The sequence below is a fragment of the Aspergillus piperis genome, assembly GCF_003184755.1.
Source record: "Aspergillus piperis CBS 112811 unplaced genomic scaffold BO85scaffold_23, whole genome shotgun sequence".
In the NCBI taxonomy this organism is placed as follows: Eukaryota; Fungi; Ascomycota; class Eurotiomycetes; order Eurotiales; family Aspergillaceae; genus Aspergillus; species Aspergillus piperis.
In genome coordinates this window covers 142,231-167,222 of record NW_020291613.1, presented here as the reverse complement: position 1 = coordinate 167,222, position 24,992 = coordinate 142,231, and the positions used below count along the sequence as shown (strand labels likewise).

At 50.2% G+C, this 24,992-nt stretch overlaps 11 protein-coding genes and 1 non-coding gene across 12 annotated transcripts; 6 read left to right on the top strand and 6 right to left on the bottom strand.

The window, feature by feature from the left end:
* Window positions 1-187: 187 nt before the first annotated feature.
* BO85DRAFT_471817 (MFS transporter) lies at window positions 188-2,394 on the bottom strand (the record flags this gene model as incomplete). The annotated part of the gene is made up of 10 exons (XM_025662507.1): window positions 188-264; window positions 330-463; window positions 526-582; window positions 635-778; window positions 857-1,080; window positions 1,138-1,318; window positions 1,383-1,439; window positions 1,489-1,814; window positions 1,878-2,192; window positions 2,302-2,394. The coding sequence occupies 10 exons, from the start codon at window positions 2,392-2,394 to the stop codon at window positions 188-190; spliced, it is 1,608 nt and encodes a 535-aa protein (XP_025511415.1).
* Window positions 2,395-2,412: 18 nt separating this feature from the next.
* BO85DRAFT_153609 (alpha/beta-hydrolase) lies at window positions 2,413-3,602 on the bottom strand. The gene has a single exon (XM_025654165.1). The coding sequence runs from the start codon at window positions 3,472-3,474 to the stop codon at window positions 2,722-2,724; it is 753 nt and encodes a 250-aa protein (XP_025511414.1). The 5' UTR covers window positions 3,475-3,602; the 3' UTR covers window positions 2,413-2,721.
* A 1,731-nt stretch (window positions 3,603-5,333) lies between these two features.
* BO85DRAFT_492006 (uncharacterized protein) lies at window positions 5,334-5,643 on the top strand (the record flags this gene model as incomplete). The annotated part of the gene is made up of 2 exons (XM_025663752.1): window positions 5,334-5,482; window positions 5,541-5,643. 2 exons carry the CDS (start codon window positions 5,334-5,336, stop codon window positions 5,641-5,643), a joined length of 252 nt encoding a protein of 83 aa, XP_025511413.1.
* Window positions 5,644-7,283: 1,640 nt separating this feature from the next.
* BO85DRAFT_481018 (uncharacterized protein) lies at window positions 7,284-9,271 on the bottom strand (the record flags this gene model as incomplete). Its single annotated transcript, XM_025663042.1, has 2 exons — window positions 7,284-8,613; window positions 8,685-9,271. The coding sequence occupies 2 exons, from the start codon at window positions 9,269-9,271 to the stop codon at window positions 7,284-7,286; spliced, it is 1,917 nt and encodes a 638-aa protein (XP_025511412.1).
* Window positions 9,272-9,864: 593 nt separating this feature from the next.
* Window positions 9,865-10,535, top strand: BO85DRAFT_153581 (uncharacterized protein). Its single transcript, XM_025654164.1, has one exon. The coding sequence runs from the start codon at window positions 9,976-9,978 to the stop codon at window positions 10,411-10,413; it is 438 nt and encodes a 145-aa protein (XP_025511411.1). The 5' UTR covers window positions 9,865-9,975; the 3' UTR covers window positions 10,414-10,535.
* Window positions 10,536-12,895: 2,360 nt separating this feature from the next.
* BO85DRAFT_504210 (muramidase) lies at window positions 12,896-14,505 on the top strand. Its single transcript, XM_025664291.1, has 4 exons — window positions 12,896-13,189; window positions 13,252-13,508; window positions 13,578-13,885; window positions 13,954-14,505. Exons 1-4 carry the CDS (start codon window positions 13,166-13,168, stop codon window positions 14,187-14,189), a joined length of 825 nt encoding a protein of 274 aa, XP_025511410.1. The 5' UTR covers window positions 12,896-13,165; the 3' UTR covers window positions 14,190-14,505.
* Window positions 14,506-14,801: 296 nt separating this feature from the next.
* Window positions 14,802-15,759, top strand: BO85DRAFT_504194 (uncharacterized protein; the record flags this gene model as incomplete). Its single annotated transcript, XM_025664290.1, has 1 exon — window positions 14,802-15,759. One exon carries the CDS (start codon window positions 14,802-14,804, stop codon window positions 15,663-15,665), a length of 864 nt encoding a protein of 287 aa, XP_025511409.1. The 3' UTR covers window positions 15,666-15,759.
* A 241-nt stretch (window positions 15,760-16,000) lies between these two features.
* Window positions 16,001-16,090, bottom strand: BO85DRAFT_t248. The gene has a single exon. It is a non-coding gene; the product is annotated as a tRNA-Asp (tRNA).
* A 610-nt stretch (window positions 16,091-16,700) lies between these two features.
* On the bottom strand, window positions 16,701-17,755 carry BO85DRAFT_453014 (Hsp20/alpha crystallin family protein). The gene has a single exon (XM_025660970.1). The coding sequence runs from the start codon at window positions 17,496-17,498 to the stop codon at window positions 16,938-16,940; it is 561 nt and encodes a 186-aa protein (XP_025511408.1). The 5' UTR covers window positions 17,499-17,755; the 3' UTR covers window positions 16,701-16,937.
* Window positions 17,756-18,781: 1,026 nt separating this feature from the next.
* Window positions 18,782-19,399, top strand: BO85DRAFT_453013 (uncharacterized protein). Its single transcript, XM_025660969.1, has 2 exons — window positions 18,782-18,888; window positions 18,940-19,399. The coding sequence occupies exons 1-2, from the start codon at window positions 18,835-18,837 to the stop codon at window positions 19,099-19,101; spliced, it is 216 nt and encodes a 71-aa protein (XP_025511407.1). The 5' UTR covers window positions 18,782-18,834; the 3' UTR covers window positions 19,102-19,399.
* BO85DRAFT_504186 (uncharacterized protein) lies at window positions 19,217-21,117 on the bottom strand (the record flags this gene model as incomplete). Its single annotated transcript, XM_025664288.1, has 6 exons — window positions 19,217-20,285; window positions 20,339-20,393; window positions 20,444-20,580; window positions 20,645-20,816; window positions 20,879-20,921; window positions 20,980-21,117. The coding sequence occupies 6 exons, from the start codon at window positions 21,115-21,117 to the stop codon at window positions 19,685-19,687; spliced, it is 1,146 nt and encodes a 381-aa protein (XP_025511406.1). The 3' UTR covers window positions 19,217-19,684.
* A 2,310-nt stretch (window positions 21,118-23,427) lies between these two features.
* On the top strand, window positions 23,428-24,892 carry BO85DRAFT_381477 (O-methyltransferase; the record flags this gene model as incomplete). The annotated part of the gene is made up of 5 exons (XM_025656421.1): window positions 23,428-23,595; window positions 23,661-23,787; window positions 23,856-23,979; window positions 24,048-24,514; window positions 24,579-24,892. The coding sequence occupies 5 exons, from the start codon at window positions 23,428-23,430 to the stop codon at window positions 24,890-24,892; spliced, it is 1,200 nt and encodes a 399-aa protein (XP_025511405.1).
* Window positions 24,893-24,992: the final 100 nt, after the last annotated feature.

The window sequence follows — 24,992 nt, the reverse complement described above, 5'->3', positions numbered from 1 at the left end:
TCAAGTACTCATGTGAGAAGGTACCTGGCATTCCCATCGAAACTAATATGGTACAGTCCAATAATCCCTTCCCATAACTTTTAGGTCGCAAAGCGACTTCTGCTTCGAATCTTTTTTCCGTATCTAAAGAAGATGTACCTGTAATCAAGCTATAAATTCAATATGCATTAGTCCTTCCGCACTTGACTTACGGAAATGGAGCCATAGCAAGGCTCAGGAAAGCAAGCAAGGATGTAGCCCACTGATCACCCAACTTGTGGTACACTAGCAGGGTGATGTAATTGTCAGCTACTGGCAGAATGCCTACCCATTACAGTGAGACAACTTACTCGCCACTCCAAAGAGAGGGAAAGCAGCTGCAAAGGTACTCCTGGTAAAGCTGTTGGCACCAAGCGCACTGGCTGCGTACAGTGGATAAGCGTCCACGAAAAACGTAAAGACCCCTTGAAATACGAAGATCATTCTATTTACAGTGTCAGTGAGAGCGCCATCAGGCATCCAGTCTCCAAGACAGTGTGAACTTACCCAGCTCCAAATACGGCGCTTCCAATGATAGGCACAATCCAATGGACTGAAGGGAAGCTGTTGTCTTTCAGTCATTTGCCACGTCTTAGGGGTGAGACAATGTACTCACGTTGTCCATCCAAACCAGAACAGTCCGATCGTCATGAGCGGAGCTCCGATGACAGCGGGTGGTAGACGACTTTCCGGCTCATTGTTCCTGGTATTTCCTTCCTCTTTGTGGCCTCGGGAGAAGTAGGGATAAATCTTGCAGCACCTGCTCCGCTCTTAGTCCCAAATTGCCTCCATGATGCAAGAAAATGTGTGCGTTCACATCGAGTTGCTCATCACCTACCAAGGGTCAATTACGACTGCCAGTATCATCCCCACGAATAGACCAGTGAATGCCAGTCCTGACTGCCATAACCCGAAATTATAGGCGTTTCCATACACCACCCCAAACGCTCCAAAGAAGAGATACTGGATGCCTAAGGCGATGGACGAGAGTAGGCAAAGATTAAGACACATCGGCTCCAGGAGAAGTAGCATAAATGGTCGATATAGGGAGTGAAGAACGGTCTACTCCGGACTCGCGGTTAGTCATTTATCAACGACCAGATTTTCTATTATATCTACCTTCAAAACAGATCGATCCATTTTTTCGATCGCTGCCCTCCATCGATCGTCTCCAGTTTCCTGCCGCAATTTGCGAGCCCTGCTTCGGAGCAGCACTGGCGCATATGTCTCGGGAACAAAAATGATAACGAGAATAGACTGGATGCTTGACCAGATGAGCAAGACGTAAAATGGCCACCTCCTGTACGCTCGTTAGACTCGATTTACTGGGATTTTCCAGGCCCCAGGGGGATTTTCCGGCCTACCATAAGGCCCACGAATTTATCAGCCCGCCCAGAATAGGTCCTATGCTGGCCCCGGTACTGCAAGCCATTAGTCGCAAAGCGATACCACAAGCAACAGATTTCGTACAATGGTGAAGCTGTGTATAGCAGCATGGGGGTGTGCAAGGTGCTTTTGGTGTACATGTCGCGCACGGTAGCCCCCGCGACATAGGTAAATGCCGCCCCTGCGAGTCCGTCTAAGAACCTTGCGACTAGCATTGTTTGAATATTGCGAGCAGCAGCACAGGGTATAAGGAAGACAATGTATAGAGGAAGTGAAACGAGATAGATGGGCCTCCTGCCGTAGAACTCCGACAATGGGCTCATTACTAAAGGTCCCCATCCCAGCCCAGCAATGTAGAAACTCAGCCCGAGAGTTGCGACGGTTCGAGAGCAATTGAATTCGGCCATAATCTGATTGTATGTCGCTGTGTAAAGCGAGCTGGTGACGCATACGCACACCGTCATTGTACTTACTAGGCTCACGATGATCCATTTGCGCTTCGATGTCATAGCGTGTGGGTTTGCTGGATCGTCCTCCTCCCAGTGAACCTCGTAATCGTCCTGGTGCTCATGTTCTTCACTATTGATAATCGCCTCCTGGTCACCGAGCTCAGCCTGAGCCATTGTGCAAGGCATCGCCTTCCGGGCCGGAGGGGATGATGATCTTTCGTGGTGGGGCGCGCATGGCGCTGAGAGAAAGTGCAAGTTCGTTCTCGGTCGACTAATCTTCTCTTCATGCAGGTCAGCATCAGGCAAACCGGGTTGTTGGGGTGTTGGGCGCCACTGGTGCTCGGAACCGGATTTTTAACATCTCATAGGGTTCCGGGTAGTACGCCGAACTCTGTATTTGGAAATAAGCCGAGATAGGTCTGGGAGTGCAACGCAGAAAAGGTCTCACAGAGACATACGGTTGGAAGGTGGTACAAAGCATGGGCAGTGGGTTGACAACAGCAAATTCGCCGACAAGGAGGTCAAAATGTGAGGCAAACATTGACTTTTATCCATTAGGATTAACGCAGCATTCACTGCTATCTGCGCCCAATAGAAGCTTTCAGGCAAAGTAATGACACTGAGAATTATCGAAATAGCGGATTGCAGGTGAGCTTTTGTTCCTGGTCGGAGGTTGCCAAACCTCAATCAAAGGCCATGGCATGCCAGTTCACCTTGTAGTATCTCTGGGGTCATCCATATTGAGGACTTGTGTAGCCTGCATTAGTCTCTATATACATTGAAGAACCGCCATTGGTGACACTAGTATTCCGGTCCACGTGGATGGAACCAGGTGTATATAAGGCCACGTCACATATCCTTTTCATGATCAGATCTCTTCCCCAGCTGCTCTTCTGATCGCCGTTGTTACTTCGGTTGGCTTCGAAAGGAAAGGACTATGGGAGGCGTCGAGGAACTCTGTGTGGATGGGATAACCTGCCGCCCAATCCTCCACCATCATTTTCTGGATCTCTAAGGGGATAGCATTATCCTGAGCACAGTAGAGGTAGGTACTGGGAACTTCTTTCCAGGCAGCATATGTGCATGGGCTGAGGAAGGCCCGATAACTGTGCGGACGTAAAGATTTGACTGCCGCCTGAGCATCTTCTTCGGATACGTCATTGTAGAAAACCTCGTCTGGTCTGTCTGGGTTGACTTCCAGGCGATCCGCAGAGACATTGAACCACGGCAAGTCGGTTCCCTCGAAAGCTCCGAGGAGAGATTTTCCTTCAGGAATGATAAACGAGCAGCAGAAGAAGATATGAGCCACGCCGCCGGCTTGGCCGTTATTCTGCCGGCTATCGCAGTCCAACCCCTTGACGGCTTCGCTTGAAGGCACTCCTCCGTAAGAGTGTACTACGAGCACGACCTTCTTGCCGGCATCGACTAGACGCTCTAGATGGCTTCGTATCTGGGCCACATCGGCAGAGAAGTCTGGCAAGTGCTCAGTTGGTCCCACGGAAGAAAGATGAACGAGGTCCGTCTCGTACCCCGCAGCTTCGAGTTGGTCGATCACTCTGCGATAACATTCCGGGCTGTGCCATGCGCCCGGCACGAAGACGATAGTGGGAAACGGTGCCATAATAGGATTCTAGCAGAAAGAGTCTGATGCCAGAAGTGGATGGATATTTAGTGCTCCGGCAGGGTTATAAATGAAGACGGGGAAGGCTATGGTTGCAGGTGACCGCATGCGGGAAAGTCATGAACTCATCACGGCAAATGGCGGTTTCGTATCAACCCGAGGATTGACTCAACTGACCTGTCGATTGGTGTCAGTGCAAACTAGTTGAGTACCGGGAAAATATCGGATAATGTGAATTGGCCTATCTCGATGCAGAATGTCTGCAGATGCGGGGAAGGAAAAATCTTCCATATGCGCGTGCTCCGGCTTCATTCTGGGTATGCCAGAACCTTCAATGAGATCCCTCAAAATAAGGGTTGAGCCTCCATGGCCCACTAATTTTATTAAGGAAATCAGATAAGTAGGATAGCAATACTTAGAGCTGTCAAACCAGGCGGCCGTCATCGCTGAAGTGTGATTGTAGATACATCAAGGGGACGGCAGGCAGGAGGCCAGACCCACGGAGCCCTCATTCTCGGGGCGGGGCAATGCGAAGGTGGGGGGGAAGCATCCCGTGTCAGAGAGCCCACGCTTCTCGAGGATAGTGTGCAATTCGTTAAGTAGCCTTCAGTGTGCATTTTCTGGAGTAATAAAGTGCTGCAAATGTACACAAGTTTGGTGTAGGGAGTGGCATCGACTCTAATTTCTGGGCCACCAAAGGACTATCTCACAAGCTGACCCCAAAAAGTAACTGTAGTGGTACTGGAGTCCAAAGTCAGTGTTATCAATAGATTGTCAAAACAAATTGCAATCCGATGATGAAGCACACTTCCACGGAATGGTCCAAGCGCAGGAGCCGTTCATGTGTACCAGGCTAGCCTTGGCATTTGCAGTCTACCTCATACACCAAGTTAGCAGCTCAGGCAGCTACGTACCTTGCCTATCCATATGTCCTCGTACGAGACTAACTAGGGTGTATGCTGTCCCTGCATGAATCCACTGCCAGGGTTGTATCCGATCAGTCATAGTCATGATCGGAAGGGGCGATCGAACCTGAGCCAAGCCAGATTCTGCAGATTGAGATGAGCATAGGGAAGAGGTGGAAATCAGGGGGGCAAGAATCCCCATCTGTCAGATAGCAGTTAACTTTCTACAAGCTTTATTCATTTTTCAGGTCATTCCCTCTCCATTTCCTCTAAGTTCTATTCATCCCTCTCCAATTGAATATTAACATAATAATCACTCCATCAAATGACTTGGGCTCACATGACTGGACTGTCCAGATGCAGTTAGCTCCAACATACATATCATCCATTTCATGCCTCAGGCACTTAGGTGTCAAACTCAAAGTGAAACACGGTTGCCTAATCGGGAAATAGTCAGGGGCAAAGCCCCAAAAATGGAACAGAATTGATTCCAGACACCCTAATGGAGGATTGAGACTGCCAGCCTCAGCCTCGAACAACTGATTCAGAGCAAGAGATTGTGCCCTGTTGATCGCCACCAGGTTCACTACCTAACTCTGCTACAACTCGAAACCGCAAAGACACTTTAAAGGGTTTTAGGGAATGGGTCAGTGGGGAATGGAGAGGCCGCCGGTGCACAGTTGGACAGGGGATGAAACTATTCCCGGCAACAATCTCAAACCGCCCAGGGGCGCCAGGCCGTGAATTGGACCAAACAGCATTCCGCATTCACTCCCCCCTGCTGGTCCGTGCTGAAGCCACTAGTCCTGGCAATGTCTTATCCCCTTTTGAGGGCGCCAGAGAGCAGGTTCGATTCAGAACGCGACCCTCGCGTCCCCTTTTTTATCTTCCCCTTCCCCGTCTCTTCCCTACGGCTCTGCCCGTTCCCCGGAACTTGCATATCAGGTCCCCCCAATGGAATCATCCCAAGCCTTCTCTCTCTCCCGGCGAGCAGTCGCTATTGCGATGCCTCTGTGGGCTCGCGACGACTCGGATTCCTCGTCTGGCGAGAAGCCCGTCAGTAACTTCCTCAAGAGCGGCGTGCCAGGCATCATCGTTGGCATGTGAGTACTGCGTGGCTTCTTCGCCTGCGACCTTGGACATGCTAACAACGGTCCCTAGATTCTTCCTGATCGCAGTCTCTGTATGCTGCTATTTCCTTTGGCGCAACAAAAAGCGAGATGCCAAAGAAGCCGCGGCGGTACGAGACTGGAATGATGCATGACCTCGGATGATCTGCAGCATCATCGGCAACCATTCTCGACGTTGTGCTACCAGGGCTGGACCGATTCTTCCTTTCTCTCTTTCTCTCTCTCTCTCTCTCTCCCTCCCTCCCTCTCTAGCTCTACTTCTCTCTCATTTTCCTCATCCCATCTCGACCTCCAGCTCTTCCTCTCTTGCTCCGTTGCTTTCTATCGGCCTTCTTTCAGTTTCTCTTTTTTATCCGGTCTCTGGAGTTTAAGTGGGTTCGGTTCTCTTATACCTCTGTTATCGTCCTCGACAAAGTTTGCATGTCTGTTGCCATAGCATTTTTCAACTGGTTCGCCATACTACGTTTCGCATGGCTCGTCGCCCATAAAATTCACTGAACGCATCAACGAACATGTACTCTCAATCCTACGTCGCTGCCCTTTTGATGTCTTGGCGCCTGGCCTACCCAATCTGCCATGTATTATTATCCAATTGAGGCTGGCACCCCTTGGCCGATACCTGACTTGGGATGGCCTAGCGACAATCACTCACTCATCGTCTCTTTCATACCCTCTGTAGATCGTCCCGCACTGATTAGTGCATATGTTGTACAGTATGCATTGCATGGTTGTTCTAGAAACAACATCGACAAAGTTTTTTCAACAGTTCTCAAAATAGCTTATGCCTTCTTGTTTGGGCTAGCAAGGTTTGTTTAGTTTTTCCGTTACGGGCAAGTATAATATGTGGGACTACCCAAAAAAGAAACAAGGCCCACGTGAGAGCCAGACCCAAAGATACCCCATACATAGATAGAAGAAATCTGCTCTTACAACCGTCAAACTGCATATGGCAAGGTCTCAACGTAGTAAATCAGACCAAAAATGATAACTCTCGGACGTGTAACTGCTTCACACCGATAAGCAATTTTAAGCATCTTATAAAACATCTGCGGTGGGTAAGAAAAACTCTGCTCTGAAACATAACCCACAACAGTGGCCACCGAAACATTGTTCCACAACCTCACTATAACAAGGAACATAACACACTTCCCCCTTCAGCTAACTCTACATATACTACTACCCGCTTCTCTCCAACATCATCCCACCAGAATAGAAGGCCCAGCTTCTAGCCTCAGCCTTGCAGGACCCCTACTTTCGACGTGTCTCCACAGAATCGCACATTGACCGCTAAATTGAGCATTCATGGGCGAAAAAAAATTTAATAGAGTGCTATCATAGACCACCAGGGAAGCATTCAGCTGCCTTGAATTCGAGAAAGCGGCCAAGCCTCAGATGATAGGCGGATCGATGAGGCTTGGTGTGATCCTGACGGATTCTAAACTGTTATGATTCGCTTGAGTCCTGGGGGTTAGGGGCCAAAAGATGCGCCGTGGAACTCCTTCGGGTGGTCGATAACCGAGAGCACCAATCATCTGGATTTAAATCGAAAGGGACGGGTAGACAGGTGTAGCCGATAGTAGAGTCATCTAGGACGCATTTTTGGGTTTTCGAGATCTTGTTTAGCGATGGAGACTGAACTTATGAAATTAACCTTGGATTTGTTGTCTAGTGTAGGCGAGCCGGAGAAAGACCGACAGAAACAAAGTCAGCTAATTAATAATTATTGCCGTCACTATACTCGGATTGTCTATGTCTATGGCGGATGGTCAAATCATCAAGCACTCTCACTACCAATCAACCCAGATCTCTCAACCGCTACAGAGCCTTCCCTCACATCCGCCGAAGTCGATCTAGATGTATCCCAATTCTTGAAAACGTACACCCCACCCTCAGTTTCTGGCTCCACAGCCACCCGTCGGCTCGGCTGGCCAGCATACTCCTCGAACATTTCATCAACCGAATGAACTTCCTTGCGCGATCCGGGTTCCTCAAACCGATCTGCTACGAGGCCCGAGATTCCAAGCCGCGCATGAACATCAGGGACTGCTCCCCGGGCGGTGCTGATAGCGATTCCCGCAAATATCAAGCCCACGATGACATACAAGAAGTCCACGGCAACCAAGGTGAAGAGCGGAGCCATGGGAACCCGCGATACAAGGGAAGTCTCCCTCTGCTGCGCTGCTAGTGCCGGGCGCGATTCGATCCCATCTGCTCCCAGGGCCAATATCACCTTGCTGAATGACTGTGCGATCTTGACTGCGAACTCCTGGCCTGATTGGCTGAACGCGGCTGCCCCGATTTCCAGCTCGATAGACGGTTCCCAGTCGACTGTCTGCGCGATGCTCGTCTGCCAGATGTTGGATACCGAGGTGTTGCTGTCGGTGGGTACGAAGCGGGTCACGGAGTTGTTGACTCGGTCGTACACGATGTCGTAGATCGTGGTGTTGCAGCCAAGGACGTAGCCATACACGCCCGACTCATTCTGCACGAACTCTGTCGAATTGGGAACGGTCCCGCCAGAGGTACTTAGTACGCCGGCGATGACGTAGTAGAACGGGTTTCCTGTGCCATAGTTGGAAGTCTCGTTGTCTTCGATGTCAGTTGTCATACTGGAGTCTGTAAAAAAGCCCGTAATCAATTCGGTGGAGTCGATGAAGCCGGCAAAGGCACTCGAGCAATTGTATCGGAGAGAGGTCGTCACTTCGGTCAGGTTGCATCTTTTGGAGAACATCTCGCACTGTGTCGCAGCACCATATGTTTGAGCTTCGTAATCCCGGTCGGCCACGGAGGCCGTGCCCTCTGGTAATCCAAGGTAGCTGTACATCGTGCTGTTGTTGTCGTAGGTGTACACGGTCGCAAAATCAGAGACGTTGTTTAGCACGCCGAGACTGACGGTTGCATTTGCCAGGAACTGGCCCGTGACAGCCATCGAGACACTACATAGGCCAGTATCTTCCTGTGCTGCGACCGAATTGTTGCCTTTCAAGCACTGGGCGGTCAGGCCAAAGCCGTAGTCGGTATTGTCCGTGGCGGCAGTGGCGCGAGTGAAGGAGACTGTCGTCGTAGTCAAGTGAAGCCAGGTATCTGCCAAAGAAACCAACGCTCTAGTTTGGGAATTATCAGACAATGTACAAATCAAATAATGGGTTTGCATGCAGTAGCTCTCTGTACATACCCAAGTAATGTCGCTAGCAAAGCCACAGAAGCGGCTGAGAACAGAGTGGAAGTCTGAGGCTGGCGCTTCTTTTTCCACGAAACCAGGTAAACAACCCAGCTCCAGGTCGCTCCGAGAGTGCCCCCGTCAAAGAACTTGAGCATGAGCGTCAGTTGGTATGGGGTAGGCAACCGTTCAAAACGTCCTTGTCGTATGTCCTGGAGGTACCTTCTCGCGATGGGAAATGACGCAAGCGTGATGAGAAAGCCCGACAGCATAGGAGCCAAGGTACTAGCCCATGAGGTCACAAATAGAAGAATACTCGAGTTCATATTCACGTAGTACGCATCCGATGAACCTTCTGTCGCGAGGCCCACGCGGAGATTCTCAAACGGGGAGTCTCCATGGTCAACCCGGTAGCTAAAGACCAGTGCGAGGAAGACAGCTGTCAGTGATGAGAGGGGAATGGTGAGTAGAAACCAGCTCCAGATTATGAAGATCCAATGAGAGGTAATTCCAATCTTTTCTTCTTTCGCCTTAGGGTCCTTTTTTGGATTGGATGACGTAGGGTCACTTGCGACAGAGACAACGGTATCAGACTCGGCCATGGTCAAGCTGTCTTGTGGTCAATCCGATACTAAATCTTGGATAGAGGAAAAGGATGGTTTTGAGTTGCACCAACTCTGAGAGATCCTGCATTATATACAGGCGAAGTGGTAGGCCATTGCTCGTGCGTCTCGCGAGGCTGAGCGGCTGAGCGGCTGTCAAAACTTCAGTGCTATCGATCGGGGTCATCTTAGACCTATATTGAAAAGAGAAGTTTGCTAGACAGATCTGACATGTGGAGACTGCATTTTAAAGTCTTCCAGGTTTCCTGGCAGCACTACAGCATTATGTAGAGCCACCAGGATGTAGTGGGTCCTGTCTGACTGGCTAGACTAGGGAACTGATCCTCTCATTTGTTGAAGTCAGAGGTAGAAGGATCACGGGCTGGCGTCCGTCAGCATTCACTCCGCCCACCTCATGACCATTTAATTATTTCTCTTATAACACACGGTCACTCCCTGTTAATTTAGCGACTGTGCCCATGCTAGAGCGGATTGCCTGCAGGCCTTGGTTAGGAGAGCTTTATCCGGTATCGGCCTTTCCCTGCTCATGACTATGAGAATCGTTTGGATTGGTCAAGGAACATTTGCACTTAGGCAATCTTTGTAATATGAACTAGTTATCTATCTGTGGTGGTATAACAAAGAATATTCTGTCAGCTTGACAGGGCAACAAGACGAACTCCCATGTTGACAGGTAGTCGGACATGCCGAAATCCATCGAAATGGTGCTAGGCACATATTATGCCACTTGCTCTTGTGCTCCTGCATTATTTTGTGTATATAGTCCCAGCCTCCACCACCGGATATGCAGGGATGCACGCAGTCCGTCATGCTCCTATGTGAAAGAAATGGCGAGCAAATTTCACCTCGGGATAGGGTGTCCAATGGTCGGGCAGCATGTTATAGTTTGGATATTGGAGCCGGGAAAGAGATTTCGAGAGGCTTCGAGTAGAGATGCCTTTCATGTCATCGGTACGTTGTCGAACAATATAACGCCGGGGAAAGCATGGGAACGAAGGTCCTCTCAAGGAGTTGAGGTCGCAACCACATTCATTCCTTCGATGTTTGTTTCCACAAGACCAACCTGTCGTTGCGTTTTAAAGAGAGATCGTGTTTCGTCATGCAGGTTCGTTTCTATGTGAGGTGCGTTAGTGACACAACTTCGGTCAGCAAGAACGCTTCTCTGAGCCTGGAATGCCTCTATTAGTACTCTTACCAAGCCAGTTGGTGGCCCGTGGAGCTTAGCATAATGTTCCCAGTTCTTGGTAGAAACAGGGCAGACTTGCTTTGGCAAAAGGTATAGAAGATATACGCATGTCAACTCAAGCGTTCAGTCTTCACTGTCATGCCGGCTCCAATGTGCAATACGACAAAGTACACATACCATGCCTCTATGGCGCTCTCATCGTCTCTCAGTGCCGAACAGGTCTTTCCACGGTCTATCTATATGGCTGCAATGCTTGCTGCAAGTGCCAACAGGAAAGCCCAAAAAGATAAGTTGGAAGAAAAGAGTTGCTAGACCTTTTGGAATGGGGTGCCAATTGAAGGGGAGGACAGTTTGTCGCAAGAGCTTGTTGTCAAGCGAGTTCACAATAAAATAGCCCCTAAGAGAATCTGAGGGGGGACGACATAGCCACAAGGGGTTGATCCTGCTGTGTTGGGTGGAGCGTTTGTTAAGGCCCCGAACCCTGGGGATTTCACTGCAACATCAGCAGATGCCAACTGCGGAAACATTGTGAAATACTGGGCCGGTATATTGGAGTGGTGTGACCCAGAACGTGACCGATGTGGTTTATTGGTCTGGGTGACCCGGGGTAGAGTAATTGCTCCGTTAGAAATTTCCCATGTCAAAGAAATCGCCGGAACACCAGCTCCGAGAGATATAGTAGGTTGTCCCGTGTCTGACGAGCGGTACCTGCATTACATCTACATGTCATGACGAACACCCCCAACAGGATGGAGTCAGAGTTGGGGGCCGAACCTGCACTGGGCCAAAGCAGTTTCTGCATCATCCATTGAGGCAGTGAGACGGAATTAAACTCCTCATGTGTGTTTATTTGTCAAGTAGTACTTGGCATACAACTCGCGATGTTGCAGAGAGAATGGGTAGTCGAATGCCAACATCTCCAGTTTAGAAGGTGTAGCTAGGACCCCTCGGAACATTCGGATAGGCCGGGGCTTTAGTAACACATGAATCATGAAGTTCCTGGTCTTAAAGCATACATTCCATATGACTGTTATGGTAGGGTTAGCGATGGAGAGGATACCAGCAGTGTGATGGGAAGCTGAAAGGGGGGTAACATCTGGATAGCTTCTGATCCGACGCTAAGGGAAAGTCTGCCAGACTAGCCTCTCTCGCTAAAGGACGAGTTCGGCTGGCGTGCTCGCTCATGTCCAGCAGCGTCAGACCCCACCCACCGCCACAGCGCTTGGCCGGATCCGCCGTCTGCCAATGTCAGCTTCCCATGAGCGATCGAGGCGCCCGGAGAATAACCTGCGCAGGAACGGGAAGCCGAGATGTTGGTTCTCTGCCCCCAGATTGGATCGCCACAGCCACCATCTGAAACACAAACTCAATCCCTAGAAGCTGAAACCGGCCCCTTCCGTTACACGGTGCCTTACACAGTGCCAATGCTGAATAGGGGCATCTCCACTGCACTACATGACTGTTCTACAAAGTTTCTCGGGGAATCTCTGTGTGCCTTAGGGCTGCTGGCATGCGTGTAACTCTCGAGTCTCCGAGAGTGCGTCGATGCGCAGTCACTAGAGGAGGGAAAACGACACAGCAAAGGCTTGAGTATATACCGGATGACATTTTTCTTTTCTTTGAGTGCGTCTTAAACAGAATATTTCTGGCAGTCGGTGTGTGTTTGTCTCGGTGAAGATGGAAAAACACAAATCGATGGAGATTTCGGCCCCGCACTAATTCGGCCTCAGCCCGAACATGTCTGCCTGAACTCAGTCAACTCACACATTGGACGGGTCCCCCTCCAGTCAATGATGCTATTTGACACAGGCAGTGTGTGCTCTCGGTTCCTGATTCCGACTCGCGGTGGCCCATGCAAAACCTAACGTTGGCCAGTTCATCCTCCTCACTGGTTCCTCGCGCCTGAACCTGCGACAGCCGCGGGGTGGAGACTTCGCCCAATGATGGCTCTCATGGGCTCGGCCAACACGGATGCTCGCTGAGCTTGGCTCTGTCGGCCTTGCGCACATGGTTCCTCGGGCTTTTTTCTTGCGCTAGTCTCTTTCATGGAGGGAGGATTATCCATCCTACTGGTCTTGGATTATACCACCGGTGGGCTGGTGTCGGCGTAGTGCCGCACGATCTTAGGTTTCCGCATCTTCAAGATGTTGGACGGACCTCTCAGATGCATCCTGAGGGCAGGATCGGATATACGTGATGACATTATCCTTCATTTCGTACTGTCACACGTCAACCCCGATTGGCAGCTAAATTAGCGGGCCGTTGGTGATGACCGACTATCATCGCTGATTTGCTCGGACCCCTCAAGTCACTCAGCCCACCGTTCACAAGTAGTATCCAACCAACGATGCCTTGGAACATCTCTTGCAAATTGGGGCCGCTCACAATCCTTCACACCTGCTGTTCCTGAGAGGGGCTGAAGAGATGCCATACCGCCAGCTCGTATAAAGAGTGCGAGTGCGCTGCTCCAAAATGTCTCTATCCAAGCAGAGCATTTTCACAGTATCAAGTCGGTTTCGACAGTCCTTCCTTTTTTTTTTTTTTTTTTCACTTTTTTCACAGTTTATTCAGAAGCTATTGACTAGCTTCATCACACTCCTTCAATCACATACACTCCTTGCAGAGCACACAATCATTAGCATTTGTCCTACTCATCAACCAATTTTTTACAATACCTTTCTACCAAGATGCGTTTCACTCAGTTCTTCAACGTAAGCAGCCATCCTGCACATATCCGGCTCTCAGCAACAGAGTACTAACATCCGTCCTACAGTACCTTGCTGTCGGCTCCCTTGCCGGCATCGCCGCCGCCGCTCCGTTGGGAACTCGGACCCTGGAGGTCGAGGAGGGAGAGCAGTTGGCCTCCCGTTCCACCAACGCAGTGGTGAGCGTCAGCGCATTGGCTGTCACTAGCGTCAACGACAGTGTTGGCAAGAGCTCCGGCTCAAACTCTTACACCAAGTACACCGGCGATGGTTCGACGGCTGATGGATGGCCCGCCAAGTCCGACTGGCTTTCCTTCGATGCGATGTATGCTTGAGACCCCCCTTTCGGGCTTACTTCCAAAGCACCCGTTATGCTAACCCATCACTACTATAGGTGGGAGGCCAACAAGGATGCTGTCATTGCCAAGTCCTGCAGCAACAATGGCTGGGGCAAGGACAACTCGGCGACCGAGACCGCAAACATCAAGAGTGCCATTGAGAAGGTCGCCAAGGAGTCCAAGGTCGACCATCGCTTCATTCTGGCCGTGGTTCTGCAGGAATCCAAGGGCTGTGTCCGGGTCCCGACTACGGCCAACGGTGTAAACAACCCTGGCCTCATGCAGAGTTACCAGGGTACCGGTACTTGCTATGGAAAGAGCACCTGCTCCGACTCGGAGATCGTCCAGATGATCCGCGATGGAGGTACGTTATAATCCTTGTCAATATCCTTGAGGGACCTGCAGTTTCTAACATCAATCTCCCTACTTCAGCTATTGGAACTTCCTCCAGTGGTGGTTATGGCCTCGCTTCTTACCTGGACTTGGCCGATCGGACTGGAGTTGCGGCCTACTACCGTGCCGCCAGACTTTACAACTCCGGTGTAAACTCCCTTAAGTCGACCACCAACCTTGATCTTGCCTCTGGTGCCACTTCTTGCTACGCCTCTGATATCGCCAACCGTCTCACTGGCTGGACGACGGCGACCTCTAAGTGCTCTAGCTGGTAGGCTGCTTCGTTCCCACATAGTAGTGGGATTGCAGATATATCCTCCCAGCGTTGGCATGAACATGCCTTGAACACTTGGATATGGCGATTATTTCCGTTCATTCTTTTTTTTCTATACGATAGGGGTGGCACAAACCTGCTCAGGGAGCAGTTGTCCCCTTATCGCGATTTTGCCTAGCTTTTTTTGTTCGTTCCCGTGATATCATTCTGTCTTTGTATTTCAATTGGTTTTTACCTTCAATTAGAAGCATTGCTCGCTCTGAATGGATACCCGTCACCTGCAAAGCAGGTGACTAGATGTCATCTCAACAGCTAAATCTACTTACCGAAACGGGTAAAAGGACATTCCACGGACCCGAAAGAACCCGAACGACGACAGCCAGAAGAAGTGTCATAAGTCTGTTTGGTTCAATTTGTAGGTTAGAGGCAGTGTCATTCCTATTTGTGATTGATAACAATTCCCCGTCTAAGAGCATCTCATATCAGCGATCCACTTTCCTCGGGTCGGCAGTCGCCGGCCGCCGAGCAAACCACAACAACTTCATACTTCAGTTACTGTCGAACTTGGCACTTTTACCATGCGCATGGTTGCGTTTTCTGCTCTTTCGACATTATGATACCTGGGATGGAGAAGAGTGGCTGTCGCGAGAAGCCAGCGCACGGCATCGCACCTGTGGCCCGCTTCCCTCAGAGCCGTGGCGATGGCTATCGAAGTACTACCCAGCCAGGTACAGACCTGTCAGACTGGAAGTGCTTGGCGGACGTCACTATGTGGAAGTGCACCTTACTAGAATGTGTTGGTAAGATTGGTGACCCCAATAATGATGTGATTACGGTTGTATGGAGCGCTAAACCAAGAGATACAGCCAGCATGATGTACACGTTCATGTTGACATGGGTGACGATTGCACCAGCATACAAAGATCGAGACGATACCGGTAATCTTTCCTACTACACCATGAACTACTACGACTGGGTCCGCTACTTACCTGCGAGTATCGTCAATGTGTGCCTCTTCCCTTTGATCATCTTCACTTTTGCGCGCTCGACTGGCGGCTATATCAATCCGACTGTTACGTTGGCTGCGTACTTTCTTCGCCGAGTGTCCTTATCGCGGGCTGCTATGTACATTGCTGGACAAGTTGTTGGAAGTGCCTTGGCAGTGTGGGCTGTGCAAGAAGCATATGGTAGCACAGAGTTTGATATGGGGTGTATCATCAGTCCTGGAGGGGTTTCGATACGCGATGCATGTGTTGCTGAGATGATCGGCAGTTTTACTATAGTAGTGGTAGTCATGTACATTGCTGCTGGTCGCAAAACCAGAGGGTTATTTGGAGATGCGATGTCGCCTTGGATGGTGGGCATTGCCGTGGAGGCTGGGTTCTGGGTACCTAGACTCATATGGCAGGGATATCCCCGTGCAAGTATACCATTGTGGCCTGCGTTGTGGGACGCTATGATCAATGGCAGCTGTTAACAAACAGACTTGAATGAAACCCCGTCTGATATTAACAAAAGTTCTTATTTGGGAGTGGTAATAGTATCGCTGCAGTCTACGGGGCTGATTCACTATCTTCAAAGTTTTAGGAGCGTTGCGATCAATTTTGACTGGAATGAATATATCCAGCATCATGAAAAATAGCAAACATGGTCTATACTAGTAGTATTGGGGGGGAAAAAGAAATGAATAATAAGAACATCACACATGGCGCTTAGAGATAAGATCACATGTGGCGCGATCGGGCGAATTCGGGATGCGGAAGACAAGAGCACAGGATTGGGCCGGCAAAAGAAAGAAAACAAAAAAGAGATCTCCCCGACTGGGAGTCGAACCCAGGTCTCCCGCGCTTGTTCCCGAAAGGGATTGACAAGCGGAAATCATGACCGTTAGACCATCGAGGATTGGAGATACTGTCTGTTTCTATTTTTTGCTACATAAGCTACCGCTGAGGCACTACATCATTAGCTGTAAATCAAGCTGCCGCTCAAGATTTTCCAATCAAAACCACATGTCTCGAGTATTATTTGACATTTATAGAACTATTTGAAGGCCATTATTGACTGTGATCTGGTATTTCCGCTGCAATTTGCACATTTGGTTCGTTTTTGCTTTTCGTTCGGGATGTGCCGTGGAGATATATATAGGTACAACCAATCATGGTAGGTTGAAGTATACTACAACAGACTGCAACTACTCCTATATTATTCTATTTAGGCCATTCACCATGTCATCCCACATAGAGAACATCAGTGACATTGAGTCATGCTACTATTTAGCCGGGCGCAATACATCCTAGGTAGGTCGCTGTGCTTGCTCGCTGCAATGACAGCGTTTGCGACATGTGGGTCGACGCTGGGCCTTGGCGACAGCAGTATATCTATCAACCATAGGAGTGGTCTATGTACGAGGGTCATGACTAGTGCTTTTTATAAATTCGAAACATATTGCGATATTTCGATTATCAAATCTAGTGGTTACCTTTACCCGGGAATTACTACCAAAGGAGCGAAAGAGAGAATTCAAACTTTCAAATAATGTATAGTATTACTAGGATACAATATCAGAAAGAAGAGACAACCCAGCAACGACTGAGAATGCACACCTCGACTATTAGACACTAATCCCGCAGCATTCTGGCTCAGATAGAATGAAAAAGGAATAAAGACAACAGAGCAAAAACATCACACGCTATGGAGCAATTTCGAAACCCATCATCAAGTCGTTATTCGTCGCACCACCAATCAATTTTTACTCGATGGTAATCTTCTTCGATGAAGGAGCAGCCGCCTTAGGCACGAAGATGGACAGGATGCCATTCTTCAAGGAAGCCTTGACAGCATCCTGGTCGACGCGAGTAGGGAAGGAGAAGGTGCGGTGGAACTCGCCAACGGAGCGCTCGCTGACCCAGTAGTGGTGCTTGGTCTTAGACTTGTTCTTGGAGACTTGCTTATCGCCCGAGGGGACCACAGCGCTGCCCTCGCCCTGGTGGTTGTTGTTGGCGTTCTCCGGGGCAGGGGTGTTCTGGGCCTCGTCATTGTCCGAGGAGTGGTATTCGCGCTCGGTGCGACCCTTGATCACGAGAGTCTGAGGGTCGGAGAACTCAATGTCGACGTCCTTCTGGGCGATGCCGGGCAGCTCACCATCGAGGTGGTAGCCATCCGAGGTCTCGCGGACGTCGAAGCGAGGCGCAAAGGTGCGAGCAGAAGTCACCGAGGAGCCTTGGCCGGAGCGGTGGAGATCATAGTCGTCCAGCAGGCGGAAGAGAGGGGCGAAGTCGCCAGCAGTAGGGATGGTTCGGAAGAGAGACATTGTGGTAGGTAGATTTGTTATGATAGTGGTAGTGTTAGATGTAGTAGACGTTGGGTGCGATTGGTAGAGTGGTTGCGAGAGTTGTATTCGTAGTTGTAATAGATGCTTGATGTCTGTTGTGATGATGAGGATCGACTGGAAGAGACTTCGAAGGGCCTTATATAGCTTTGGGACCCCATGATGGCGACTGGTAGAGGAGGTACCAGCTCGTAGGGGGAGCTGCTGGAGGAAGCTGGAAGCTCCGTGAACGATCGTTGGCACCAGTGGCCCAGGATGGTTAGTGCCCGCCAGAGACAGCGGGAAGGCCCCAGGCACCCCCGGACGCTTCTGGCGGGTTCGACGCGTGATCACGTGATAAATACCTTGTTTGCCACCCGCCACAAGGGAGGGAGAGATGGACTCTGGATTCATTCCAACCAACTACACTGTGTGCTGCTGCTGGTCATCGCCCGGGAGCAGCTGTCATGCCAACTCATTCCCCGCTCCTTTCCAGATTATTCCACTGGCGTGCAATCCCTTCTGTGGTACAAACTACGAACCACAAACTACACGGGTGCCACTGCAAGCTGTCGTCGGTCGCTTTCGTCATGGTGAAGCAATCATCCCTTCCAATTGTGCCAACTTGCGTTTGTCTCGCATATTCGCCCATATTCGACGGATATCTGGAGCTCGATATCAACAAACAGGAAGTTTCGATGGTTGGAATCGCCACCTGAGTCTCAATTGAACTCCACGCAAATGATGGCGTGCCGGCCCGCTGGTTGACCATGTATGGCCACAAGCTGCAAAGGGCCGTGATGGCACACCATATCATCAGCCATACTGTGGTGATGATAGACAAAACCTGACCTTAGGGCCACACAGCAGTGCTGACTGTTTCCGTGAAAGGGCTGGCTTCCTGGCACGGTCCAGGGGCCCTTCTAGTGCAACAGAAGGCGAAGTAGGGTGGCCAGTGAATTGCCTGAGGTAGTGCAGATAGGAGGGTCACAAAGACCAAAGCACCAAGGATTCCACAATGCGGCCATGCGAGCCGTGAGTATCGCGAAGGGCAAGGTCTAGTAGACTCCAGGGACTCCGCGTATGTCCCAACCAATGAACAGGGCTAGCCGGGTTATAGGGGACGAGGTAGAGCTGTAGCCGCTGGACGGAAAATGGCACCGGAATGGTTACCTATGACGAAGGAAATAAGCAATACTACAATGTAGTACAGACATGTGAATAATGTGGGTAGCATATATGAGGGGTTAAAGATCTTCTTGAACGAACCTTCAACAACCAAAATATCCATTCCAGAACAAACACCACTATACTAGGTACCAGTCGCTGTTATATTAACATGCCTTCCAACCAGATGAGCAAGTCGGATGCTTCCCGCATCCAATCCACCCAAGTTAGCTGGTGCTGTATGTTGGCATAAGATTGCAAACTCACAAAGCTACAGGCCCAAGGTGGAAAAGATATGAGCTCTGGTGGCTTTGCTGCTCGAGCTCAAGGTGCTGCCGATCGCAATGCCAACGCTGCAGCATCCAGCACCCGTTCCTCTCAGGGCCCGTCAGCGGGAACCCACCAAAGTGGCCAGCAGTCCACGCCCGGAAAGAGATAAGCTCATGAAGTAGCACAAGATCTCACAGTTTCTTATGGCCATGATATCAATATGGAACTTTTTGATTGGGTTCTGTCTTGAGCACACATGAATACGAAGCTGGTTATGCCTCGTTCGACAGTTGTTGCGGGGTGCTTTCTCTGGGTGTGTCGGTCTGTTCTTGACGCATTAGCTACCAGAGATCTGCATATGGAAGCCTGAAATTCCGAGAAATCTTACACATTGAACAAACTAGCATCCGTGTGGCAGCTTTTTCCCTGGGTTAAGAGGAAGCCGTAGCCATAATGCTGGCGTCAGGATGGAGGCAACACAAGGAGTTGTGCGTTCACAGTGATGCATTTTGCATAGTAGGTGACGTAGATCTATCAAATATCGTGATGTATTAAGCAATAATTGATATGGTCATATTAGAACAGGACCGTAAATGGCAATTCGATGGGGACACCAAAGAAGAGCCGTGTCGGCCAAACATGGGTAATTCGTGTAGACAAAATGAGAAATAATATCATCGCCTTAAATTGACGCCATTTGACATGCTGAGCATAATCATGTTACACCCAAGCTCCGTATACGGCCACTGGCTTTAGTGCCCATATGGACGGGTGGTGGATACATTGTGCAGATCTTCAGGAGGGGCTTCCTCATGCGCAAGAGTGACATCTGTCGTTATCACAATGCCCATGTTTCGTTCGGAGTCGCCCGCGTAGCCCTGTTGTGGTGCCGGCAGGGAATCCATAATATGTTCCTGGCTCTCTCCTGACAAATTTTGCCGTTTCTTTGACCAGCCCATAGACGAGAGCTCGTACGGCTGAGGTTCACAGGTGCTGACCATTGTAACATCTCGACCCCCACTCTTGGAGTTGAAAAAGGTCGTTCGGCTTCGGTCCTTTTTGTCGTATCCGCGGGAAGAACTGTAGGATGCAAACCAGGAAAAGCGAGAGAGGAGAGGCTTGATCCCCGGGGCGCAGACAATGATGGCTGAGACAAAAGCCTGCCGTGATGCCCAACCCAAAGCTGTAGCGAGAGTCGAAAGGTCTTTGACGGAGTAGTATGCGCGAAGAGCGGCAGCGATCATGACGAAGATGCCGGAGGAAAACAGACCCGTGAGGATCCATTTCTGAGACGTCGGGATTTTGGCGACTATAATCAGTGGAATCGGGACACACATGATACAAAGATCGGTTCTGGTGCAATAGGTGAGCAAGCAGAGATGACCGTGGGGGAATGCTGCACTTACAAGATGCTTAAGACTTCGATGACGATATAGTTCAATGGGCGCACAGTGCAGTTATCTTGGTTTGTGTTAGTCGAGGAGGATAACCTGCAAGGCATTATAACTCACTTCCTGCATATGGCTTGACCTGCCAATTTTTCTCGATCGGCTTGCACATAAGAAGGTCGAAGAGCAGTGAGGTGACAAATGTGCACATTGTGAAGGCGCCCACAGCCAAGGCTAGTCGGTGTTGCGAAAGACCGATCCTATATTCTGTCAGACTTATGCCTATCCCTTTCCCGAAGCAATGGGCCTAAGCTTGATGCTTACGTGAGTCTGTTGTAGAGAAACACAAGCACTCCCTTGAAAGACCACACCATGAGAATGTACGAAAGCCAGGCAAGAAACGCATAGATTGAGCCTTTGGTTAACGATGGGACCTGATCATCCGGCACCTCAGCGGCAGTGGTGGCATTGAGGCCTATATTGCTGCCATAGACAGCTAAGCAGGGAGTATTAATGAACCAGTGCCAACCAATTAAGGTACGAATCAAATAAGCTTACCGGTGCACAGATATAAGAATACAACAAGGAGAGTCCAGAAAAGCTGATGCTAATTAGCCCGCCTTTCGCCGCAAAAGGCATACTGGTCTCTGGAAACCTACCGTTCCAAGCACCAGGCATACATCGTCCCAGCGGAACATTCCACGGTCCACGGAGAAGCGCGTGTACAATCGAACTGCAATGACAACCAGTCCTATTGCCCATTCGCTGAACATCTCTGCGGTAAGATTGTAGCCCATTTTTTCGACGAAAAATCACCACACGCAATGGGACTTGTGTGTATTGACTGAAAGTCGAAAAAGACCCAGGGATAGAAATAACGGTCGGGGTTACGGAGACAGTGTTGTATCAAAAAGTCGCGACATGGCTGAAGCCCTTACCACACGGCCAGAAAAGGGGAAAAGCAGTCAAGGGAAGGATATGGCGACAATGACCGTCCCTCTGCACTTTACATCCAGTGACACAAACATAGCAGACTATCGGTTACCCAGCAAGGAAAAAGAAAACCCCCCTCATAATTCCTCTGACTAGATTGGTGAAGCTGGAGTGGAGAGGCAACTCAGCACACGCTAAAGCAAAGGATGTAGCACTGGCCTTCTATCGCCAGACAAAGAGGCTATGTACGCCCATCTGTGGCCGATTCTCGTCAATGGATCCGGTTTCGGAAAGCCGCAGATCGCTCTCTCCCTCTCTCGCTGCTGCAGGAAGATTGCGAATCATACATGGCAGGACCCAACTAGTAAATCTTCAACCATGAATGAAGTCGAATTAAGCCTAACTCAAATGGCCACCGGTCGGAGCCAGCCAAACCTTGTAGGTACTCACGCCTCATCAGACAGGATGAGGGACGTGCCTTGCCATGGGGAGGACTGTGGCAGGCGTCAGGACAGCACCAAGATTGAGGTCAGCATGGACCACTAAATGTTTCCAAATTCTTGGACGGATCTAGAAAACCTGAGTAGTGGGCAGGAGCACCGTACGCTCTTTGCGTCGAGGGGGTTACAAAGCTGAGGCCGACTGTGGACCCAAAGCTTACGTATTGAAACCAAGCTGCAGGAACTTAGAAAGACCAGATGTTTGAGCCAGTTGGCAGGCGGCTCACAACGTGGGCTTGCCCACTCGTTCCGCCTCCAACAAAGAAGCATATTAACATAAGGTTCCGTGGTCTGAGCCCTCCGCTGGATATAGTTTTTCCTTCTTAGTGACAGATAAGATTGGGGCGTTGAATCCGTCACCCCCAACACGGCATCGCTGCCTGCGATCGACGTTTAATTTACCAATCGGAATCATAGTCCGGGACATTCTCCACAGGAATTTAAGGCTCCAGTATCAATTGTCGTCCCGTGTGAGGAGCGGGATCCGCACAGCGGCTGACCCATATCGGACTTGGCCCTGAAGAGGAAAAAATGAGACCCACGAGAGCCGCGGAAGCATCTCTCCCCGGCGGACCGTCAAATGTTGCCCACCACAGTCGATGCATGGACCAGATTACTACTGAACGAGGGCGGTTGAATGTGAGAGAGGCTGAGACGTCAAGGAACTGACGTGAAGATGGACTGAAAAAGGACAGATCTACTGTATACTATGGAAGATGAGCCAGGTCCCTCAGGTGCTGTTTAATTAGTTAACTATAGACACTGTATCGTAGGCAGCGAAGGATTGGCACTAAGACCGTAGTCTCTCTTTTTATTCTTCGAATATTCTCCACTAAACAGATTATTGGATATAGTTATTTTGTATTATGTTATTTTTTCTGCCCCCTTCCTTTCAAGTGCTCTCTTCGCGGACCCCTGGATAAGCTGTATTCCACGTACATCCCAATGTCGTATTTCATCATCCTCGTATCAAGATTGAGTTAAAGTTAACCAGTAAAGGATACGACTGCACGACTATCTGGTAGGAGTGTAGATCATAACCTTGTCGACGAATCTTTTCCACCGCGAAGCTCAGAACGCCAGGAGGTGCTGCGCAAAGATGCGGAATTGCGGGTGGTGGAGCCGATTTGGGGCAGCAAACGAGGGAAGACCAGTGACGGGGCAATGCTCTATACCAGGTACGAGACATCAGAGACATAGCGATACATCTTCTTGGCGCGGCATTGTGATCCCCACTGCTGTCTGTTGAACGGTCGAGACGTATTCCTTCTTAAACGGTGTTGGTACTTGCTAGTTACGTGATCGACGGAGTGGAAGGAAATGCTTATGATAACAGGCTACAATGATCTTAACCACCTGTCACTATCGTCGGAGCGGGACTCCAAAACTGTTGACAGCCTGACAGAAGGAACCGTCTTAGTGGTGTTCAGCCAGGTCACCTCAGGGCTAGTTCACATTGGCGATGAACGCTACAGGATGCCACCCACCTGCCAGTTGGACATCCTCCCGGACTGGACCTGCCATTCTCACTACCCCCGCTATGTCTGAATCCTTGGACAAGCGCACCCCGCAACAGGGAGGCAAAGGATTATAAAAGGAGGGGTGTCTTGAGCCGTCGATGGCCGTTCTTCCCACATCGCCCTTCGCTATCTCAGAGCACGTTTTCTTGACACGATGAACACAGATTCACTCCAGAGTATTTGGACCAATGTCCAGTCATCGCTAGATGCTTTTCAGGCCGATGGAACTGAATATAACCGGATCGATGCTCTCGAGAAGGCAACCCAGCTGGCGAGAGCGCTGGAGAAACCTCGCGATGCGATTCTGAAACTAGCATATACGGTGAGTCAGTAGGCCCTGAACCGTTGGGTTACTTCATATGGACGCCCATGCTAATGATGAAAAAGCCGACAGCACTGATGGCTGTGAAGGTGGCTCACGACATGAAGGTGTTCCCTGCTTTGGCCAACGCGACGAGCCCAGTCCCCGTGAGCGAGCTTGCAGCGTTGAAGCCTGCGGATCCCCTCCTAGTCGGTATGTATAAGACCCGTGCCATGCATTGATCAACTAGCTTCTGATGCTGATCGCTCGAACTATACTAGAGCGAATGATGCGTCTCTGCGTGGCATTCGGCTTTGCGGCTGAGCCAGTCCCCGGTAAGTATTTGCCGACCGCAGTGACCAAGGAGATGGTCAACCGAACGTCTGTTGGAGTGGTAGAGTCTTTGTAAGTAGTTATATGGGGAGGAAAAGTCAGTTGCTTCGTACGGTCACTAAGACGCAGGCTTGCATCAGGTTCTGTGAATTCCTTCCCACCATCCAGAAGACCCCAGAATACCTTCAAGTCACCAACTACCGTAACCCCGAAGATCCTCTGTTTGCGCCCCTACAGTACACCAACAACATGAAAGAAGACGGATTCATGTGGCTCTGCCAGAACGCTGAAGCCCTAGCTCGGTTTAACAACTTTATGGAAGGCCAGCGTGCGGATCGCCCGCACTGGGCGGACTGGTTCCCTGTGCAAGAACGGGTATTGGCCGATGCTGACAGCAACCCCGATCGGGCCATGATTGTGGACATTGGTGGTGGCCGAGGCCATGACCTTCTGGGATTTAAAAAACGGTTCCCCAATGCACCAGGGAAGTTGGTGTTGGAGGATCTGCCGGTGGTGATCGACGAGGTGAGAGGGGCGCAGGACTTGGAAGGGGCCAACATTGTCCCCGTCAAGTACAATTTCTTCACGGAGCAACAGCCCGTCAAAGGTGAGATTCTTCGTCTTTTTTCAGTGTGCTTGAAAACGACCAGTGACCTGACGAGGGTATGCAGGTGCTCGTGTCTACTACTTCAAGAATGTCATGCACGATTGGTCCGATGAGAAAGCCCGGATCATCCTCAACTATGTCGTGGAAGCGATGGAGCCGGGCTACTCCAAGCTAATAATGGAAGAATACATTGTACCCGACCAGAATGCTTCGGCGATTCACGGCATGACAGACGTGGCGGTGATGGTGTTTTGCTCGGGACTGGAGCGGACAACGCAGCAGTGGACGCGGTTGCTGGACTCTGTGGGATTGCGAGTGAATAAGTTCTGGACGCGCGCCGGCGATGGACTGGGAGTGGTCGAGGCTGAACGGATCTGACTGAGTCGAGAGTGGAATACATTGATCTTGTGTTTAAATGAAAATTAAGATTGCTAGTCTACATTCATTCACTGTCCCACTCAACAGCATACACCTTTTA

Coding starts and splice junctions, on each gene's coding strand:
- BO85DRAFT_153609 (XM_025654165.1), bottom strand. CDS start 3,474: ATGGCACCGTTTCCCACTATCGTCTTCGTGCCGGGCGCATGGCACAGC.
- BO85DRAFT_504210 (XM_025664291.1), top strand. CDS start 13,166: ATGCGTTTCACTCAGTTCTTCAAC. Junction 13,190..13,251: donor GTTTCACTCAGTTCTTCAAC/GTAAGCAGCCAT, acceptor TCCGTCCTACAG/TACCTTGCTGTCGGCTCCCT. Junction 13,886..13,953: donor CCAGATGATCCGCGATGGAG/GTACGTTATAAT, acceptor TCCCTACTTCAG/CTATTGGAACTTCCTCCAGT.
- BO85DRAFT_453013 (XM_025660969.1), top strand. CDS start 18,835: ATGCCTTCCAACCAGATGAGCAAGTCGGATGCTTCCCGCATCCAATCC. Junction 18,889..18,939: donor CCCGCATCCAATCCACCCAA/GTTAGCTGGTGC, acceptor ACAAAGCTACAG/GCCCAAGGTGGAAAAGATAT.
- BO85DRAFT_453014 (XM_025660970.1), bottom strand. CDS start 17,498: ATGTCTCTCTTCCGAACCATCCCTACTGCTGGCGACTTCGCCCCTCTC.
- BO85DRAFT_153581 (XM_025654164.1), top strand. CDS start 9,976: ATGCCGAAATCCATCGAAATGGTGCTAGGCACATATTATGCCACTTGC.